The 19,230-nt window shown below is 28.3% G+C and overlaps 1 protein-coding gene across 4 annotated transcripts in view; it reads right to left on the bottom strand.

Annotated features, from left to right (window-relative positions):
* Positions 1 to 18,310, bottom strand: part of LOC143198672 (uncharacterized) — a 67,166-nt gene extending 48,856 nt beyond the window's left edge. For all 4 annotated transcript variants that reach the window (XM_076408023.1, XM_076408026.1, XM_076408025.1 and 1 more), the window contains exons 1-2: positions 18,161 to 18,310; positions 87 to 224 (exon numbers count right to left, since the gene is read on the bottom strand). In XM_076408023.1, the coding sequence (XP_076264138.1) occupies positions 87 to 224; positions 18,161 to 18,175 (153 nt within the window). In that variant the 5' untranslated portion in view covers positions 18,176 to 18,310. The remainder of the gene's footprint in view (positions 1 to 86; positions 225 to 18,160) is intronic.
* Between the last annotated feature and the right edge of the window lie 920 nt (positions 18,311 to 19,230).

The raw sequence follows: 19,230 nt of genomic DNA, 5'->3' as shown, positions 1-19,230 counted from the left end.
TTACAAGGTAAAATATGTTTTTCGGGTATGTGGCGCCACCTCGCCTAGATCAGTCGAGACAATACTCAGACAAAAATTCTAGTTACCTGTATTCTGGCAAGTTCGTGTTCATAGGGATGGGGATTGAAATGACGAGGTTGTAAAAAATATTCTCTTTCATATTCTTCGACACAGTAGCATAGATGAATTAAACATATGACATATATCGTAATCAACTGATTAATCTGCAACAAATAGATACATTATTATCTTGACAAAATGGTGAAGGTAGTTTTATAAAACCATTATATATAATTTTTTTAACTATTAAATCTAAGACAATTTGAAAAAACTGTGTTACTATAAATCATGTTCTACGATAGTTCTTTCTCATAATTAAATAAAAACCACAAATTTAACGTAACACCCCATACTGTAAGTCTTGCATATTTTAACGCAACATCAACGTTTCAGGGACGAAATTAAATACTTTAATATAATCTCATCTCTCAGACAATATATTAATTAAAAAATGTGCGATTAAAAAGAACAGGCCCATTTCTGCCTAGCAAACAATAATTTCTTCATAATTACCAAAATCAATTAAGTAAATCTGCATCCATCTTTAATCAAGTGTTATATAATTTTAATTACCCAAAAACCCAAATTAGTATCATTAATTGAAAGTCAGTTTATAAAAAAAATATATATCAGAAAGTTGATGACGAACAACGCCATTATTTTTATTGCTTAATATTTTTATTTTTAATTAACAATGAACCTTGCAAAAAAACCCATTCATAACAAACCATTGAAGTATATCGTTCTATCAAGGTATAACTATTGATTATCGTCAATACCGTGGATTTTAATTATACGAAACAATAAACAATCAAGGCTGAAGATATAGTAAAAATATGTGAATAAAAGAATACAAGTGTAAAAGTACCAATTAAATTATAAGTACCATACACAATATAATCAGCACAGTTTTTTCTGTTTTTATTTCTTACATTTGGGTTTTAAATCTTGCTTAATAATGATACTATAAATAAGTAATTCGAATATGTAGTGCATTCAAAGAGGTACTTAAGATGTATGGAAATGACTAATTTTAGGAATCAAGTTCAAAATTGAGATTAGAACTGTGGTAACGGGGATAGAACTAATGAATGATATAAATATAGAGTAGATGCGTTAAAAACAGTCTTATAAAAGGAATAAATATAAATTATACATTAGAGAGGTACTGAGAATAAAGAAAATAGAAATAAGGCTTTAAGAATTTAAGCGATAGATGTCAATATTCATAAGTCAATACGCTGAAGCAAAGCGAGGACAAACTGTTCGGTTAGTAGTAGTTTTTGCTTCCCTTTTGAAGGTAGTCAATAAAAATTATTCCATGCGCATCTCAAAATACAGACGCCATAAACCTGCCAGCCGACTCTTGCGTTTTGGAGCGGGTTCATAGTGTGTAGTCCACCCGGATGACTGTCGATTGAACATCACGGTGATCCAATGTCACATATCGACAGAAAAACTAGGGTTAATTACGCTCCGAATCATCAACTTGTTGTTTTTGGTCAAAAGTGAGCTCGCGCGTCACCCACTTTGCACAGAGCTTTCTCATACACAAATAGTCGTGAATGATATGATGTATACGTTCAGTTGATATGTGTCTGCTATTTCTTTCAATTTACGGTCAATCAAAATCATTTTATGAATTTTTCTAATGTTTTCGTCGGTAACAACTTCTTTTGGGCATCCGCTGCTTTAACTGTTTTTGGTGCTCATTTCACCACGTCTAAACTTAGCATGCCAATTATTGATGGTTGATTTTCCTGGGGCAGTGTCCGGAAACTCGGCATCTAACCAATTTTTGGCTTCAAGTGCATACCTTCAAAAAGCAATATTTTATCATTAGGCGAAATTCCTTTTTATCCATTTTTTTTCACTATGACAAAACTTACTTCACTCAAAATGCTATAATTCACAAACTAATGATCCGACAGCTGTCAAACTTATACACGCATCTTTCGAGGGTTAGGGCTAACATAAAAACTCATTAATTTAATTCTATTAGTACCATTTATACCCAGTGTATTTTATATGATATGTAATTCGCTATGATACCGTCTTCATTAACAACTGATCAAAACATCTCATAAATAAACTTTATATTACTATATCAACAATTATACAAAAAATATCACATCAGGATAAATAAACCAGAGAATTATATGTATTTATATACTCGTTGAATATAATTATACTGAATAATTAACGAAATATGACAAGATACAAAAAAAATTGGGCGGCAGTTGCAGGAATAGCCAAGAACATGTTAGAGGAAAAGTCTAACAAAATGTGAGACAAATAAGGTTTACAATAAGTATCTGAGATGGTAAACAAAAGTTCAGAAAGAATGGTGATTTAATATATTTTATATGCCAATAGTTTTTTTAAGAGATCAGATGAATTTAATCTTTAGTGAGTAGAATCATTACCTCTACCTAACATCGAACATATTCTTTCCAAAAATTTTGTCTGGAAATATATGAATGAAATGACTTGATAAAAGCTTCCTAATAGAATAATATAATGAGTAATCATTTAATAGTAAAAATTTATATTAATATAACTTCAGAAAACTTATTATATAAGATAATTTTTGTTTCCTTAAATATTTAGTAAGTTTATTTAAAGATGAATATGACCAGAGAGTAATAAATAAAATATTGAAACAGATATTTAAAACAATAACATTACTCAAAATATAGATGTAGAGTTTTTTAGAGCAATTTAGTAAATCAATCTTATCATACTTTTGATGCTATTGAAACTATTACTTTAAGTTACAGAAATAAAGACGGAAATGAGAATTATAATTAAATCAAATAAATCCTTTTAATGCATTCTATACTATTCTACTTCCTATAATATTCTGATATATTCTTATATATTCCTATATATTCTTAACTGATAAAAATATGAAAAATATAAAATTAACAAGGAGGTAACAGACGAGTATATTTTTTATTTATATTCTCCCATCTATATAATTGTTTTATCTATGAATAAATAAAACAATCTCCAATCAACTGTCTCCTTTCACCAACTGGGGTTTATCTGGACTGGACCTACAGTTTAACATGGGCTCCGAACCACGGTCCTCAGCATTAAGCCTACCGATCGGCGAGTTTTCAACTTTAGAAATCATTCCAGAAAACATCCAGTCTTACCCAGCCTGGTTACTGGCGTGACTGGGATCATTTTCTTTGTCGGGTTTTACACTCTTAGCCTAGGACAATCACAAATTTTAAACAATCATAAACATAAATTTTCGACCATGACCCAGCAGGATTCAAACCCACGGCTATCGCAACAGTAGGAGGACCGGCCTATCGCCTTTACCACTGCGCCAACAATAAATAATTGTATTTATTTTCGAAATATTTTACATGGTGATACACTTATTACACTTTTGCATGGGCTAGAACTAATGTTCGTAACCATTCTGATTTAGGTGCCTTCAAAATATGGTTTGTGAATGCATAAGAATTTGCTTTTAACATGCAGGAATAAAAAAAGGTAATTTGATGCCAAATGAGGGCTGTACGGAGGATAACCCATCAATTCGACCTTTTAACCAACCAAAAAGGTAGTTGTTTCAGCCGATATGTAAGAGCATGAATTATTGTGATGAAGAATGACCCTTTGTTGCTGTTTCTTTTATTATATTTCACGAAGCACTTTTTGGTTTGTCAACAAATAGTTGTGAATTCAGAATTCAGCGTTCTACTTTGCTCTAATAGCACGGTTGCCACATATCTCGTGATTCCGAAGAAATAGGGAATCATTTCCTTCGAAGTGCTTCACACACGAATCACTTTGGTTCATTGAATAGTTTTGTTCAGCTAATCATATAGATCCAAGTTTTATCACAGCGTACACAACTTTAAATGCACCGCGATTGTATTTCCTGATCATTTTATTGCGGCAATGAACCATCTTTTAGGGTTTTTATCAAATTATGCGGAATTATCAACGTAAACAAATCTTTTTATGACTAAATGTTCATGCAATACCTTATTAGTAATCGTCATAATAATGCCCAAGGATGACTCAATATTATGGTAAGTCACATGACGATCATAGCATCAATGCTTTTTAGCACCACAACTGACTTCGGACAATTTTCACGACCCTGAGCAAACTATGATTAACATCTACAACTAGTCATCACAAGACAAAATGTTCCAAAGAAAGTTATAGTTAAAGGTCAAATTTTCTGATGGATAAAAGATAAATATAAAACTATAAATAATAACCCTCGTAACTAGTGAACGATACATAATATAGTGATGATCTACATAAAATAATTTATTTATAGAGAAAGTCACTTATATAAACAACATCATGAAAAACTCAGTTTTATATGCATCTGTAAAATAATCCAACAACGTTGCAACCCAGTTTATTCACGACACACTAGATAAATACTTAATATTAATTCATATCAATCAATATTAACATTAATTTAAGCAATTACCGACTTATTAGCAAGAAATTAGATGCAGAAATAGTATCACAACTTCGGATAATTTGCATTTATATTCTCCTACACTTCCAATTTTTTTCTTTGTTGAAATCTAGGTCAATTGCTTCGTTCGATATAATAACAGCGGCAAAAAAATAGCGACCTGAGTACTAGCAGCAAACAGACCAAAGGTCACATAAACTATAAATAATTTTATGTGAGTTATATTCCATTCCTATAATAGAAACCGTAATTGTATTTGTCGATATATCATTAAGGTGTTTGCAAAATATGACAGAAACAAAACATAAATCAACATCGGAACATAAATTATTAGTGGGGTTTACATCATCAACGGCTACTTGACCAATATTGTGAGAAAACACTTCATTGCGATTTAATCTAAATTTATAATTAACTTTAATACGCTCGTATTAACATCTAAAAGACAATTTCATAACTTGTTAAATATCAATATCTTGTATATAATGATATTGTAACATTTCAATTTTGTTATAGATCATTATTCAAAAATAATTTAGCAACATTACTATTGTTTTCGGTTACGAAAAAAATATGTATAAGATCATAATCTTTGCTATACGTCAAGCTCGACTTCTTATTGAATATAATCGGTTTCAAAATATTTTTCAACCATTTGTTGACACAAAACAAGTTGAGAAAATAAAGGTACTTTTCACCAATAACACAACTATGTTGTCAAGAAGGTTATCTACGATATATTTCGACAAAATAGTTAATGTTAGCTTCTTAACAGTAATGATAGGCGATAGAAAGGCTCGTTGAAAGTTTTGGACAGAGTTTATATTTGTTTCCTTTGAAATTCGAAAATATAGAGATATGATGTAAGTTATGTTATCTATTTCAGTCTGTTATCAATATTACTCCCTTGGTCAGTTCCTTGTTTTAAGCCACTGTAGAGACAAATTATATGTATTAGCATATATTCCCATTAGAAGGATTTCGATTGCTTTAAAATAGGAATGAAGTGTGTTGTCAGTGCTTTTGGTTAAACAAGCCGTTATTTCTTTCCGTAAAATAAAATAGTTTTAAAATAAATCAGAATGTTAAACCCTAGACAATTTATATAATATTAATCAGTATAACAAAATAATATAATAATAGAATATCATCAGTTTCAAAATATTTTTCAACCATTTGTTGACCCAAGACAAGTTGAGAAAATAAAGCAACTTTTCACCAATAACACAACTATATTGTCAAAAAGGTTATCTACGAAATATTTCGACAAAGTAGTTAATGTTGGCTTCTTAGCAGTAATGATAGGCGATAGAAAGGCTCTTTGAAAGTTTTGGACAGTGTTTATATTTGTTTCCTTTAAAATTCGAAAATATAGAGATATGATGTAAGTTATGTTCGATCTATTTCAGTCTGTGAAAAATATTCCTTGGTCAGTTCCTTATTTTAAGCCACAGTAGAGACAAATTATATGTATTAGCATATATTCCCATAAAAAGGATTTCGATTGCCTTAAAATAGGAATGAAGTGTGTTGTCAGTGCTTTTGGTTAAACAAGCCGTTATTTCTTTCCGTAAAATAAAATAGTTTTAAAATAAATCAGAATGTTAAACCCTAGACAATTTATATAATATTAATCAGTATAATAAAATAATATAATAATAGAATATAATCAGTTTCAAAATATTTTTCAACCATTTGTTGACACAATACAAGTTGAGAAAATAAAGGTACTTTTCACCAATAACACAACTATGTTGTCAAGAAGGTTATCTACGAAATATTTCGACAAAATAGTTAATGTTGGCTTCTTACCAGTAATGATAGGCGATAGAAAGGCTCGTTGGAAGTTTTGGACAGTGTTTATATTTGTTTCCTTTGAAATTCGAAAATATAGAGATATGATGTAAGTTATGTTCGATCCATTTGAGTCTGTGAAAAATCTTCCTTGGCCAGTTCCTTGTTTTAAGCCACTGTAGAGACAAATTATATGTATTAGCATATATTCCCATTAAAATGATTTCGATTGCCTTAAAATAGGAATGAAGTGTGTTGTCAGTGCTTTTGGTTAAACAAGCCGTTATTTCTTTCCGTAAAATAAAATAGTTTTAAAATAAATCAGAGTGTTTTATCTTTAAACCCTAGACAATTTATATAATATTAATCAGTATAATAAATAAGTATTTAATTTACTTCATACTAGTCAAATTGAAGCAATTAATAGATCATAAAACCCGTACATGTTATATATGGAAATTCCTTTAATTAGAACTCATTACCAACGAAGAAAAATAGGCACACATACATATATGTTTATAAAATAACGCTGTATTTGCCACATAACTGTTGTTTTCCCGACTACGTTGATGAAACAAGTTTTGCAATAAGCGAGCCGAGTTATGCCCGGTGCTTATTCGTTCGTATCAAAACAATAGAAACGGAAAAATAGCAGATCATATCTGATGTTCGTCCTTAATTAGCGTGAAATGGTCGACAACCGAGATTTTGCAGTAGAAAACCGTTTTTTTTTTCACGAACGGTCGGCGACTCTATTTGGTCGACGCGGCTATCGATATTTCCTATATCGCTAATTAATTTGTCAGGTTATAAAATTTCAATTATGTAAATGATTTTAATTGAAAATGTCTATCTGAACCATACAAGTAGGAGACATAAAGTTCTGGGAAATGAATAGGAAAAATACTTTTAATTATTTATTAAGTAGGGATGAAGAAAAATATCGATATGTAGATACATCAATATTCTTTTCAAAACAGGTAGTAAAATATCGAAAAATTTTAACGGTATGTCGATATATCGATATTGTTGTCGAGGGATAGAGATCGATAGTTTTAAAATAGAGTATTGAATATTTCAGATTTTTCCCCGATTGTCAAATTTTTTAAAGATAATATCGATAATAATACCTAGGGTTGTCGGTATCGAACTTAAGAAGTATCAAAATTTTCTTAAAAATTCTCTCTCTGATCATTAAAAGTATTTTGCATGATAAACTAGGCTTGGAGCGAAGAAATATCGATAGTTTTCTTAAGGAAAATCGATATTTACATCAGTAGACCGTTTGATCGTTAAAATTAAGTACCAAAAACGCTAGTTCTTATCTATAGAACTATCAAACTTTTTTCTCGAAACTAGGACTGTTGCAGATAAATATCGATACTGTTAGAAAGAAGTATGGATGCTTTTTTTTCGGGGTTCGCCAATATGTTTACTTTGACGAAAAGATCGAAACTTACTACTGTATTCAACATTTTGTTCCTTGTTTGGAATAAATTATTTATTTTGATACAAGTAATGTTCGGAGCTATAGTACTTATCCTGCTAAATACTCTGGAATAGATCTCTCGTTGAGTATTTTGATCCCTCCGCGATTTTGCCAAATTTTACTAATCGTTCTCATGTCTTAAACAGAAAGACTCAGAATTAGACAACTAGACTGATTAGTCAAAAAATACTCCCAAATTGAACTAGGATCAAAAAGACTGATTATAAGCCATTCCATTAAGATCCATATAAGATGGAAAGAAGCCAAAAAAAACGCTGCCAAATATTGCCTCGATTAATTACCAATGATTATCGCTACGTAACTAATGAAGAACTGCACGATAACTTGAAATCAAATGAATCTACGAATTTATATGATAAAACGTTACTAAATCACAGCAACATGGAAGCAATATAACTACTAGACAACGCGCACGAAATTAGAAAATCTAAGCGAACCAAGAAGACCAAATGATGCAAAAACAAGAGAACAATAGCAATAAATTAATTTGTACAAAGCCTATCTAATGTAATTTGTAATATAAAAAATGTTGCAAAATCAGCTGATGGATATACTTACTTCTACAATAACGATTTTTTAATGGTTGATTCGAATGCATGAACACCAAAATAGAAAATATTACATTACATATATACATTACTACAATCTGCTGCTGCTAGGTACACCTACATTGAGGAAAGTCATATTTTACTAGTTGGATTCACTACATATTGTCACTTGAATGATATGGATATACCCGAAAATAACGTTAATTAAAAATTCCGGACATTATATAGCTCCAAGAAATATATCACTATTCCTATATATTCAAATGCTGAAGATATAATAAGTAGTTGATAATTAATAAACTATAATAATGTAAACACAATATTACATTTACAAAAAATATCTCAACAGTTCACATATAGTTCTGTAGATACTTAAAAAAATATTTTTCAAGATAGTCTGATCATATTAGTTTAATTCTTTAATTTCTCAAGGTAATTCATTACCAAGAAATTCCAACCAACATATTAATTATTAACTTCATTTCAAAATATTTATATGTTTCATTATTTATCTTTCAAACAGTTGTTGTGAGTTTACTAATGTTGTTAAATTTTGTTTAATACGCGTTCCTTGTAAAATGAATGTAATTTAACTTTATTAATTAAAAGCTTTTTTAAATAAGAAATAATTAAAATTGATTAAGACTTCAGATTTATAAGATAATCCTTTTATATTATATGTTAATTTAAATATGCAAGAAATTATTAAAAAATCCATGGTATATCACTATTGTTATTTAATATTTAAACAAAAAAAAACAATAAAAAAATTAAAAAAAACATATCATATTAGAATCAGAAATTCATCTTTGTACTTCCATATCTATTTTAGCTGAAGGTAAAAAGTCGATTTTAATTTGGCATTCACACCTTTAACAAGTGCTCATTATAATTAGAAAACTATGGCACGTGATGAAATTGAAATTTGAAGGATGAGAATGAAATTTACATGAAATTTTATTTAATATTTAATTTTTACTTAATTATATCAAGTTTTATTACCATATACAATTTTATCTACTAAAAAAGTCTAGCACATATCAGCTTCAAATAGCCGTAATTATATGAATGAGTTGACCAATATATCTAAAATATCACACAAAAATGTGAGTGTCATCAAAAAATAAGTCGTTTTTAAATAAATAAAACCATTAACCAAAAATCTCATTATCATATACTGAACTACTTATTCTTCATTATCATATGTTCAAATTTATTAAACGAAAATTATTTCTAATTACTTTGAGACTCACAATATGTGGGCAAAATACCCGCTACCATTTTGATTGCACGCCATCTTGGTTATGTGTCCTCGTTCTGGAAGAAAAGAGACGTCTCGTAACGCTGAAAATGTAATGTGGCTCTGGTGCGCGATAGTGTTGCAAAGTGTCCAGAAACATCAATTCGGAGACGTGGTTGCCAGTTACACATTTCTGCACGCTGTTTAAGACGAATTTTGAAAACTGATTTGAAAATATTGAAATGAAAATTAACAAAATTCAATTATGCCAAAAATTGCTACCAAGAGATTCTAATCAACGAGTTCAGTTCAGTTCAGTAATGCAATCCTAAGGCTGTCTGGTGAAATTGAAAATCTTTCGTCTAAATTAATAATGAGCGATGAAGTCCATCTTCTTCTCAGTACCTACGTCAATAAACAGAATAGTCGATTTTGGGGAACACAGAATCCTCAATTAATTCATGAAACATCATTGCATCCACTAAAAACAACTGTTTGGTGTGGTATTCATGCTAGAAACATTGGTCCTATATGTTTAAAAATGACCAAGGTGTTGCAGTTACTGTTAATGCTGAACGGTACCAAGACATGATTCGAAATTTTCTTTTGGCTGAAATGAAAGAGCAAAGACTATAGGACATGTGGTTTCAGCAAGATGGGGCCACAGCACACACAGCTCGTTCAACAATTCAAATATTGAATGATGTTTCCCCACGAAAACTAATTTCGCGAAGTGGCGATTTAGCATGGCCAGCCAGATCTCCGGATTTAACAGCATCAGAGTTTTTTTTATGGGATTTTTTCAAAAGAAATCAAAAGTGCATGTGAATAAACTTCAATCGATTCAACATGGTAAAGAGGATATTCGTCACAAAATTAAAGAACTTCAGCCTCAGATGTAGGATGTCATGAAAAATGCCTTAAAAGACCGGAAGTTGCATAGCTAATCGCGGTCACCATTTAGTTGATATAATTTTTCAATCATAACGAAAAAAAAATCAAAAACTAAATACACTTTTTATGGAGACCAAACTTACTTATCTTTCCTTTGAGGAAAGTTATAAGCAAAATGGTAGTGGGATTTTTGCCTCCCCTTGTACTATTACTTAAAATTGTTTCAAATATATTCTAAAGTACTTGTTTTGACATTTTGCATCAGCTTTACGTCGATTGATGCTCTGATATATAATGAACAATCCTCTTAATGTAATACATATATCAATATTGGATATATTTTATTAAACAAGTACTTTGTTTTATGTATCATGTAAAACATTTTCGTATTCATTAAATTCATAATGCATACGATACCATTTATCTACCAGTTATCCATACGGATAACTCATTATTCAAATTTATAACAAAACATTGAATAATTTTTTCATAAATAGAATAAATTTAATTTATATTACAATATAGAACATTGCACGATCAAATGTAACCTATTTACGATACCAAATGTAACAATGACAAGTACAGTATACGCTTAGATTTTAGATTAAATTTATATGACCATAAATATAACGCAATATACATTAATACGTAGCAGTAAAAAGACACATTAAATCTAACAAACCACCAGGATATTAGGTAATGACGAAAAAAAAGGAAATTTATTATTTTTCTGTAACAACCACCACAAAATATATATCTGTGTCCTTCAAAGAAATGTTCTAACGAGTGAAAGCGACAGAAAAACAACAAAGAACAACTTTTACCATCTTTTATTGTCAGCGTAATATAATAATGTCATTGTTATAAGGTTTCGATTAAAAGCTATTAGTTTAATTGATATGTTATAAACTAAACAAAAGGGTTTTTTAATGTGTAACAAATCAGTTATGATGTAATAAATAATAGGCGCCACTGAAATAATAAAAAAGTGTGTTATCGATCTTAGTTACATTAGTAACGTTATATGGTCAACCAACTAAGAAAGTTTATTAAAACTATTATATATTTCAGGAAACAATTATAAAAAATAACATAAGAATAAACTTTTAATTTTGAAACTTTTTTTCTAAGGTTGTAACTTATTGTGCTAAGAGTTTTTTTTATTATTTAATTAATAGATTGTCACTAGTCGTTTCCGACTAACCTACAATTTGTTTCCTTCGGCCCTATCTCAGTCTCTGATGAAATAATGTTCATATTTGTCACTGCTGTATTTTTTATTATATGCACCTCACTACACAATATTACCCACAAGATCAGATGGTTTGATTCTTTTGAGTCTGCTGTTTTGGTGGTACCCAAAAGCTGCAATACTTCAATTTTGTGCTAAGAGTAACACTACTTTTGTTATCTTCAAAACAATGGATCAAAAACCATTTCGCGTTTTAACTTTATAACATCTTGATGGGAAAATACCATTCGAGCGAAGCAATGGCTTGGAGAGTGTTATAGGGACTCTGCTCCATTAGAAACAACAATAAAACGTTGGTTTGCAGACTTCAAAAGTGGTCGTAGAGTCACGATGATGCAGAACGCAGTAGAAGTCCATATGAGATAGCAACACCAGAAATCATCAAAAATCGTTTTAAATGTTCGAAAAATTAAGTTGCGTGATTTAGTTAACATCGAAAAGATATCAAAAGAACGTGTTGGTTTTATATTGCATGAACATTTGATTATGAGAAAGCTCTATTCAAAGTAGATGTCGCTTTTGCTCACTGTTGACGAAAAAACAGGAACATATTGATGATTCTGAGCAGTGTTTAAACGTAACGAACCAGAATTTTTGCGACAATATGTGAAAATGGATGAAACGAGGATGATCCATCACTGTACTCCAGAATCAAAATGATCTTTATCTGAGTGATAAATCGTTCTACAAAAGTGGTTAAATGTCAATTATATGTTAGAGCTATTGATGGAGATTACGTTAATGAATAAACCCCATTTTGAACAAAAAGAACGCGATTTCTTTGTTATGCGGGAGACTTTTCAGTCCAAGTGTTATTTTATTAGAGACTAAGTAGGAGCCAATGGGTAAACTTGATTCAGTTATTCGAAACCTAAGTTCTACAGTAACGGAATTATGATTTTTCCACAAAAATGGCAAAAGGTACACATATGTTAGATTAGTGTATGAAAATAATATTAATAAATTCGCTTTAAAAAACATGAATAAAAAAACGAAATTACATTTTCCCCAACGCAATATAATCGTTAATTTTACATTAGCATATGTGCAATTAAATTATTTTTATTTTCTTGAATAAATATATTCATTATTAATAAAAAATCCTATAACATTATTATAAATTTCTCAACAATTTTAAAAGCAATATGTAAATAAATACATACATGTATGTAAAGCCACATGGTTCGAATTTTCATTTCTTTAATAGATAGTAATTAATCTACAATTACTACGAAACATTTCTTTGCATAATCTTGAAATTTTCTATGAAATTATATGTAATTAGTGTTTCATTTATGATCTCTAGTGTATAATTGATTATATATATGCAGAGGGTGCTGGATTGTTGAAATATTCAAAACATTAATAAAGCATTTCATAATGTACTCGTATATACTAATTTAATAAAGGAAGTTCCGTATATACAACAAATTTCTCTATAATAGATGCATGTTTTACTTATCTAATTTAACTTAAAATAAAAATTAAATGATGTCTGTTTATTCGTAACTTACAAAAATTGTGTAAAATGTTTTTTGAGCGTTTCGAATTATTTTAAGTTCTATGGATGATACACTGTTCTTTTGAATCCATATTTAGTACCATAGCTACAATATAGAATATATAGTCTGTTCAAAGTTATTTTGTAAATATGTCATTTAAATTTGTGACCTAAAAACGTTAAATGTTGCCGCATTAACTCTGATTAACGGAGTTTTAGTTCAGTTTGGCTTTGACATCAAATATAATTTATTTTAACATTATAGTACATCTAAAAACTACACCTAATTATACAGCCATAATAGTTTATAGGTTAGAGTTATAACCTCTTATCACTATAGCCTTCAAAAATTTTGCATACGTTTGACAACCGGACGACTTTGACAAGCTCATTCATTTAAGCGTTCGAACTAATCAAACAGTATAGTATTGTGTCTCTTTTTCACTAGACTAAAGTGAGAAGGAAATATTGTCTTATTCTGAAACAAATTTATAAATTGCAGCAGGCAATACATTAAAAATCTTGATGACGTATGTAAAAAAAAAATTGAATAGTCGTAGTTTTATTTTATTAAGAATAGTTGATGGCGCCTGCAATGACTATCATTTGCTCTGTTTTTTCTATCTGCATTGCTTATTTCAAGTTATTCTATTAGAACTTAACTATTATTAGTTAATTCTACTAATTACTGTATAAGTATATTAGAGAGCAAATTATTAATAAGTATAATTTCTCTTTTTTTATAATAATACATTATTCACAAGATATTTTTTCGTTACATATCGCTGAAAAAAGATTCAGTCAAATTATAATATGTAATACTAAGTAAGAATAGAGAAATATTCTATAATTTGAAAAATAATTTGAAAGTGCAACTTATTTTAACAGCCAATTTAGCAGCAAATAGTGTGAATAAAAATACAATCCTGTAAGTACGAAAAGTAAATGTATATCAGCATATATATCCTGATGGCACTAACTAAAGTAAATAAAATCTAGAGGTTAAAATAAATTCTATTCAAAAAGCAATTTGTAATTTTGAAAATGATTTTAACAAAAAGAAAACAAGGATTAAAAGAGACTTGCAATACTAGAAAATTTTGTTTTAATTTTAAATTTTTCTTACACAAACTTCTTCTTGAAGTTCTTCTTTTCAACCTTCTATCATTATAAATGGGTCATTTGATTAGAATAAGTCGTTATCTGGAGTTATTCTAATCGTTTTATGCGACTTGTATTTTATATTTCAAGCTTAATAATAAAAAACATAAATTGATGCATCGAAATTGAATTTATTTAGTTTTTGAAAATATTTTCCGTTAAAATCAATGCACTTTTCCATACATTAAAACCAATTTTCCTAGTCCAACAAGAACTCCCAACTATTCGGAATTCGGGTTCGGGTTGATGAAAAATGGCTTGGTGCCAAATCAAGATTGTACAACGGATCAAACCATTTTATATCACGGTGGTTCAAAAATTCTATTAATTGAATCAATATGATTTCTTTCGAAACAACTTGCTTTAATTAGTTTCTTCCACCGCCAACTTCTTGTTGACTCTCTTGGAATAATTACTCAGTCAATTTCTATTACATTTTGATACTCATTTCCATGATTCGTTATCTGTGTAGACATTATATGCAGTTTTTGATGCATCATGATTTTCTTGCACCTGTTCATTCTGATACAACAGTCAATTTTTGTTAGTTTAATTTTTTGTCAATTACAAAATGTTCCAAAGAAGGTTATTTTACCAATAATATCAAGTTTGCAGTGATAACGTCAAATGGCCTCCGACCAAACATAGCACTGCCAAGGACAGAAATATAAATAGCAATTCTAATACTCCAAAAATACATCTGAAAACCATATCCAATCAGTAATGTTTTTAAAACACAGTAATTCTACTATTTATAGTAAAAGTATTATATAATAATCAATTTTAATTAAATTAAAATGTGAAATTAATCGAGTAAATTTAAAAGTAACTATAACAAACATTCGCACTGCACTACTCCATAATAAGCAGTTTAATAACTACATCCGCTGGCTTCGCAAGCCTTTCACCGCTAATTATTTTTATCTTTCCTTAATTTAGAGTAAATAACAAAAGTCAGGGTTGAATTTTACGAAATGATATCGAAGCAGGAACACCAGTAAAAAAATACACACTGCTACAGCTCGGCTATTAGGTATGGTTCTTCAGTAATAACACGATTTCTAAAACGGGCAGGCTATTATTACCGGACTGTCATTATTTCAGTAAACAATGAACAAGTTTAATAAGAAAATAAAATAAGGAGAGAATATGTAGCGTTCTCTAGTAATATTTCCTAGCAATAATATTATTGATGAAACAAAACAATACGTTCACTATGATGTACTTTTGCAATAAAACACAATTTACATATAATTATATTAATTAAATATGGATTGCATAAAAAAACTATTATGTATTATAAGAAGTGATGAAAGTCTTCAGAGATATTTAAAATATTTTCATCTTAAATATATAGCGTTTCAAGAAATTTTGAAATTCGTTTAGTTATTTCTTCAAAAGTTCAGATTATATTATTATTTTACAAAATACACGTATATATAATAGAATACTTATTGTAGCCTAAATATTGGGTTACAAAAATCATATTAAAGATAATTAGGCATGTTGGCCATCGAAAAAAATATCGATACATTAAAAAATATCGATATATCGTTTTCGATATTTTTAAAACAATACCGATATATCGAAGAAAAAAATATCGACATATTTATCGGCATATTATCGAAAAAAATATCGACGTATTATATTAAGTATAAAACATATCGATATTTTACAAAAAATTTATCGATATTTTTAAGAAAAAATAAAAATAGTTAAATATTAGCCTAAAATAATATATTCTTTTCTAAATATTTTAAAGACTTTTGAATTTAAAATTAAATACCAATCATAAAAGTTTATTAAAAATTATATTTAATTTGTTTTGGAAAAATATAAAAAAATATCGACTAGAAAAATAGCGATGTATCGACCAAAAATATCGATATTTCTTTAAAAAAAATATTGATGTACCGATATTTTTTCTGCATCCCTATTACACATTACTATTTTTCTAGTTACTTTTAAGTTTACACTACTAAAAAATCAGCTACTAATAGTTAAAATGTACGTCTAAGAAACAAATTCATTTTTAACCAGTATTTGTAAAAATCTACAAAAAGTAGATTTCATTGTGGAGAATTAGTTTATGAGTTAACTCTAAAATTGAAACAACAAAATTAAGCTAAAATTATGAACAGTTTTATAAATAAAAACTTTCCTACAATTAGTTTGGCTTAGTTTTTAAAACTTTACAATCCATACTGTATTACGCGTTACACTCTGTATTAGAAAACACCCAATCAATCATTACCCTAAACATCAATATCGACGCTGAAATGAAATAAATATTTATACTGTATACTGAAGAACTTTTGCTATTGTATTTGACGCGGTTAAAATTATATATGTTTTGGTAAAATAATTACTAACAATCTTCAGAAAATAAAACAATGAATAACATAGATTAAAATATCCTATGGTTTATCCTATCTAATGTCCTTTAAAATTAAATACGGCGTATAGTATAAAATATTTCACCAAATGAAACTTTTTAGTTTAAGTCATTATAAATTATGATTGCATATAATAGAAATAAATTATACCAATAGCTACAGCCTATTATGCTATGATTTAAGTCTCCTTTAAAATTAAATACCACATCTATAGAATATATAAAAGACTTAACCAATTGAAACTTTTTAGTTCAAATTATCATAATTTATTATTTGTATTATAATATAAACACTATAAATATATAAATAAAACTTGATTTCACTTCTAAAAAATATTCATTGTACAAATATTTATTCCATTAGATGATCTCCTAATTACTGATATATCAACAGAAACTCTTATAACAACAATAATTTTATTAGCTATTATTTTCAACTATCGTTTTCATTTCATTCCCCTTTTACCAACTATGGTTTTATAAAAATAAATTACATTGAAATATATATTTTTTACACTAATTATTATATTTATATATATATACATATATATATATATATATATATATATATATATATGTATGTATATATATATATATATATATATATGTATGTATATATATATATATATATATATATATATATGTGTATATATATATATATATATATATATATATATATATATATATATTTATATATATATACATATATACATTAAAGTATTAATAAGAAAAAATTAATATATTAAAGTAATTGACTTTAAATTTATTTCTTGTTAATAATATTTGTTAAACACTTTATATATTGCTTCAAAAATTTATATTATTTTGTAGAAGGACAATTATATACTTATTTTACAATCAATTCGTATACAGGTTATTCACATTTGAGACCATTTGAGAATACTATTTCTATATTTCAAATTCAAAGAATCGTAAATACAAATACTTGGTAATTTAATAATTCATAAAATTGTTTCAGTAAAATCAACCAAAGTATGAATACAAACGTATTAGTATTGTTATGGACCCAACGACACTAATGCAAGACAATATAATGAAGGTACCCACAATATGAATAACATCTAATTATTGGAAGAAGGTGACTAAGAAAATGAATAAACCTTTAAAAGTAAAAGTAGAAACAGTTTTTTAAAATACTGGAAAAAATTAAATTAGCTTAATTATTAATAAAACATAGTTAAATTTATGAAAATATAGGATATTTTTAAGTGCATGTAAATTATAAAATTATAAATTGAAATATACTACATTTATTTATTTACACATTTATGCCAAAACATTATAATTATAATTAATTATCTTAAAATTAAAATTATATTTACCTTAAGTATATTCATGATATCCGTTACAAATTTAAATCAAAAACACCCAAATTTTAATAGAATGATACCACGAAATCCTCCACAGAGAAAGAAATATCTAATATGATTTAATTTCTGTCATTTAACGCACATACATTCATCAAACTAATCAAAAACGCAGACGCAACTTATAGATATATTTTAAACGAAAGCTCCCACTACTGGGGAATTTCGCGAGCTTGTTCCTATTGTAACCCAAGGCATTGTTGATTTTTTTACCGATTAGGGTATACAATAAGTTGGTTGTTCTTTTTTTTAAATCCAGTATGAGTTTTCGACAAACAACGTTTTGTATGTGAAAGGATTTTTTTCTCTATAATGTCGAACTAGTGTGACGCTTGCAATCAAGATAAATGGTTTTGTAATGTTTATTCGATAAGGCAAATTTTCAATGATATTATTTAGATTTAGTTGATTTGAGATTAGGTAATTATGTGAAATAGAAAAAATGTTTTATTGAGTGAATGTAAGAATAAATTAATTTTTTAAAATATTATTACTTGTTATAGTCTTATCTTGTACTGTATTATATAATACATGAAAATATATATGAAAAATGTAGTATATGGTTAACTTAACGTTATTGCTTACTATATTACTTAATCTGTTTCTTTGTTCTCTGTACCCCACAAATCGGAAAAACAGACAATAAAATAAAAACAATATCAAACTTTCAGACATTTCGCTGGATTATTTCTTTGCGCTGGAGCCACTAGATGTCCTTTACAATTCTTCCATCTTTTGAGCCACTGCCATCGCCTTTCCTTTCCATCGCTCTTTTTACCGCATTTGAGGATGAATTTCTTCAATTTCGTGACGATTATTTTCTTTAAGATGTTGAATCGTTTGAGGCTTATTCACATAAACTTTTGATTTAAAAAAATCCCCTAAGAAAAAATTTGTTGTTGTTAAATCCGGAGATCTGGCTGGCCATGCTAAATCGCCACTTCGCGAAATTAATCTTCGTGGAAAACATCATTCAGTAATTAAATTGTTGAACAAGCTGTGTTTGTTGTGGCACCATCTTTCTG

Source organism: Rhynchophorus ferrugineus, unplaced genomic scaffold (assembly GCF_030347505.1).
Source record: "Rhynchophorus ferrugineus isolate W39M unplaced genomic scaffold, kcgeb_rfMv2 rfM6, whole genome shotgun sequence".
NCBI classification, from domain to species: domain Eukaryota; kingdom Metazoa; phylum Arthropoda; class Insecta; order Coleoptera; family Curculionidae; genus Rhynchophorus; species Rhynchophorus ferrugineus.
The sequence above is the reverse complement of the archived record's forward strand: the minus strand, read 5'-3'. Positions and strand labels throughout refer to the sequence as shown.